This window comes from Lipotes vexillifer, unplaced genomic scaffold (genome assembly GCF_000442215.2).
Source record: "Lipotes vexillifer unplaced genomic scaffold, Lipotes_vexillifer_v1.1 scaffold225, whole genome shotgun sequence".
Classification (NCBI taxonomy): domain Eukaryota; kingdom Metazoa; phylum Chordata; class Mammalia; order Artiodactyla; family Lipotidae; genus Lipotes; species Lipotes vexillifer.
The window spans coordinates 2,324,192-2,327,160 of NW_006787630.1; the positions used below are offsets into that span (position 1 = coordinate 2,324,192).

General features: G+C 63.1%; 1 protein-coding gene across 5 annotated transcripts in view; it reads right to left on the reverse strand.

Annotated features, from left to right (window-relative positions):
* Positions 1-2,969, reverse strand: part of PTBP1 (polypyrimidine tract binding protein 1) — a 10,881-nt gene that overhangs the window by 7,074 nt on the left and 838 nt on the right. For 4 of the 5 annotated variants that reach the window (XM_007460412.1, XM_007460411.1, XM_007460409.1 and 1 more), the window contains exon 2: positions 1,075-1,105. The exons of the other annotated variant lie outside the window; for it this stretch is intronic. In XM_007460412.1, the coding sequence (XP_007460474.1) occupies positions 1,075-1,105 (31 nt within the window). The remainder of the gene's footprint in view (positions 1-1,074; positions 1,106-2,969) is intronic. 5 annotated transcript variants of the gene reach the window in all.

Sequence of the window (2,969 nt, forward strand, 5' to 3'; positions counted from 1 at the left end):
CCCCCCCCCCGCGGGGGGGGGGGGGGGGTCAGGTGCGCTTGGTGACCAGTGGCTCCACAGGGACAGCCCACTGGGGCACAGCCACTCTGTGGAGTAGAAGCCTGGGGGGACGTGGGCCAGTCCACGCCGCAGGGGACCTCTTCCCAGCTGCTGCCACAGGGCCCCTGCCCTGAAGTCAACTCAGCACCAACGGCAAACAACCACTGCGCCAGGGACAGCGCCTAGAGCCCCCTTGCTTCTTCATTGATAGCTTACGCACCAACACCCCTGGCGCCTCACTTGGGGCCCAGCTTATCCTGAACCTGAGGGAGAGGACCAGGCTGCCCTCCCGGTGGGTCCCCCGGAGCACGCCCCCTACAGGCTCAGGGCCTCTGTCCCGTGCAGCCAAGACCCCCGGGGCACGGGACGGAGGAGACAGCCCCTGGAAGAGGTGCTCCGGCTGAAGAGGCCCCCAGAGAAGCAGGGGAGGGTCCCCATGCCAGTCACAGCACCCCGGGTGAAGTCCCTCTCCCTCCTCCCGCCACCAATCAGGTTTTATCTGCAGGAAGATCGGGACAGGCGGTGTGCAAAGACAGTCCGCCTGGGAAAACCGAAACCAGCCCAGGCACAGCAGCCACCAGACCAGAAACCAGCTGCTACCTGCTCCTCAGGACACCCGGCCACCTACGGGGCTCAGGACACACGGCCCGAGGGGGGACACTCTGCCCCCGCCGTCCCATTTCTCTGAGCAAAAATTATCTGAACGAGGACAGCCTCAGAAGCAGCCTGGAACTACCCCAGAGCCCCCTGAGATTCTCTGGTCCCGCCCCCCACCCGACTAGCTGCTTGAAGTGCAAAGAGACTTCAACTTTACCCACATGAAACAGAGGACAGAAATCCCCTCACCCTGCCGCGCATCCCACCTCCAACCGCAAGCCATTCTGAGCTTGAGGGTAGGGCAGGGGATCCCGAAATCAGACTGCTGAGGGGCCGCCCACCCCCCGCCCGAGGCAGGCTGTCCACCCCAGGAGCAGCAAGCCGGGCAGCCCATGGTGGGAGCGGGCGGAAGGAGAAAGCAACGTCACAAGCACCTACCTTTGTACCAACTGCTATGTCTGGGACGATGCTGCAGAGAGAAAAAAGGAGACGTCAGCCAGGGCGCCCGCCACATCCCGGCGCACGAGCCCCCGCTCGAGGCCTTCGTCAGCTAGAAGGCCGGGGCAGGGAAGCGAGCCGTCCGCCCTTTAATCGCCACTTGAAAAGGAGCCATCATTGTCCTCCGGCTCCCTCACGGCAGGACCCCGGCCCCGCCTCCCGACCCGTCCAAAGACAAAGACACCCCCTCCACAGGCCCTAGGAGAGACACTTGATGCTGGTTAAGGTTCAGGTGCTGCTGTTTGCTTTCTAGAAACTGGCAGTGCTTGGGGGACGTTTCCAGCATAAGGCAGGCCGGTAAAAAGGCAACTCAAGGGCCCGAGATCAGAGCTCAGGGCCCCACGGGGCCGAGAAGGGGGCAGCTCGGTGGAAAGGATCAGATAGAGCTGACACGAGTTACTCATCAACCGGGCTCCACGTGAGCGGACTTTCTCTCCCCCCCCCGCCCCCACAGAGCAGGCCCCGCTACGAAAGGCGGGGCCGGGGGAGAGCACAGCTGCCCCGGACTCCTGGGTCCTGCAGCCCAAGCCCCCTCCCCCAACCCCGGACAGCAGAACCCTCTGAGGACGTCTATGTAGTGAACAGAAACTGGCAACAAATTAACGACTCCCAAAATATCAGTTCAGGAGAGAACTTAGCCAGCAACGCCCCTCACAAGGTCACCTGGCCTCCAAGGCCTGGCGGTCCCGTGACCAGAGCCTCTCATGATGTGACACAACATGTCCCCCGGCCCAGCCTCGGGCCCGGCGCCTGCAGGATCCCCCTCGGGCTCTCAGGGAGGGGGCTCCCACCACAGCCTCGGCTCGGGCCCTGCCCCATCCTCACCCACCGCCTCTGCGGCGGAACCTCCACCTCTCCCCCTCAAAAACCTCACGGGCCAGCGACAACGACTTTTAAAATTTTTAATGAGTCAAGAAAAAACTTCCCAGAAAAACAAATAATGAAAAGTACGCAGTTTCCCAACTGCTAACCCAGGCCTCCTGGCGGCTTCCTACTCCCAGAGAGGGCTTCGGGCACAGGAAATGTTTTACGTAAAACAGCCTTCCTGGGAAAGATTTTCCGACCTTCCAAAAAGATGGCAAGCCAGTGCTCGCTTCGGCAGCACATATGCAAAAAGACGGCAGGCCAAAAAGGAGCTGCACCCGGAGACCAGGCTCGGCTGCCTAGGTAACAACACCACCGACAAGAGACTGCAGATACGCCCCCAAACCAGATTACGGGGGGCGATGGAAGAGACAAAACTCGAGAATTTGACCAGACGGCCAAGAAAACCGAGCACACGGCCCGCTGGCTCGGGAAAGGGTTCTCTGGGCAAGTCCACCCCAGCCAAAGCGGAAGGCAGACCACGAGGAGATCAAGTTCCTCTTGCTGCAGCAATTTTTCTAAAAAGGTTGGCCTCAATTCAAGTTGAAACCTATCATTTCAAGCCCGAGACACCGAAGGCACGTGACCCTCCGGGCACTTTTAACCGCCCGCCCCGCCCGGTCAGGCCAAGAGAGAAAAGAGAGCTGGTTCGAAGCACCCCACCACAAAATACCCGCAACTGCCCCTGAACGCTTCCCACGGGGTGCCAAACGGGAGAGCGCAGTTCCACCGGGTTCCACCCCTTCCCGAGAACAGAGCCCCGGCCGCCGCGCGGCCCGGTCCACCCCGCCCCGACACCTCGGCACGCGGGAAGCGGGCTTGGCTCCCGAGCCGCCCCGCCCCCACCGCGCCCGGGGCGCCACCCCGAGACGCCGGGCTGGAACAAAGGGGGCGGCGAAGGGCCCGCGCCCTTCCGGGCGGGAGGGCGGCGTCTCCGGCCGCGCCCGGGCCCGCGGCGGGCGGGGCAGGCC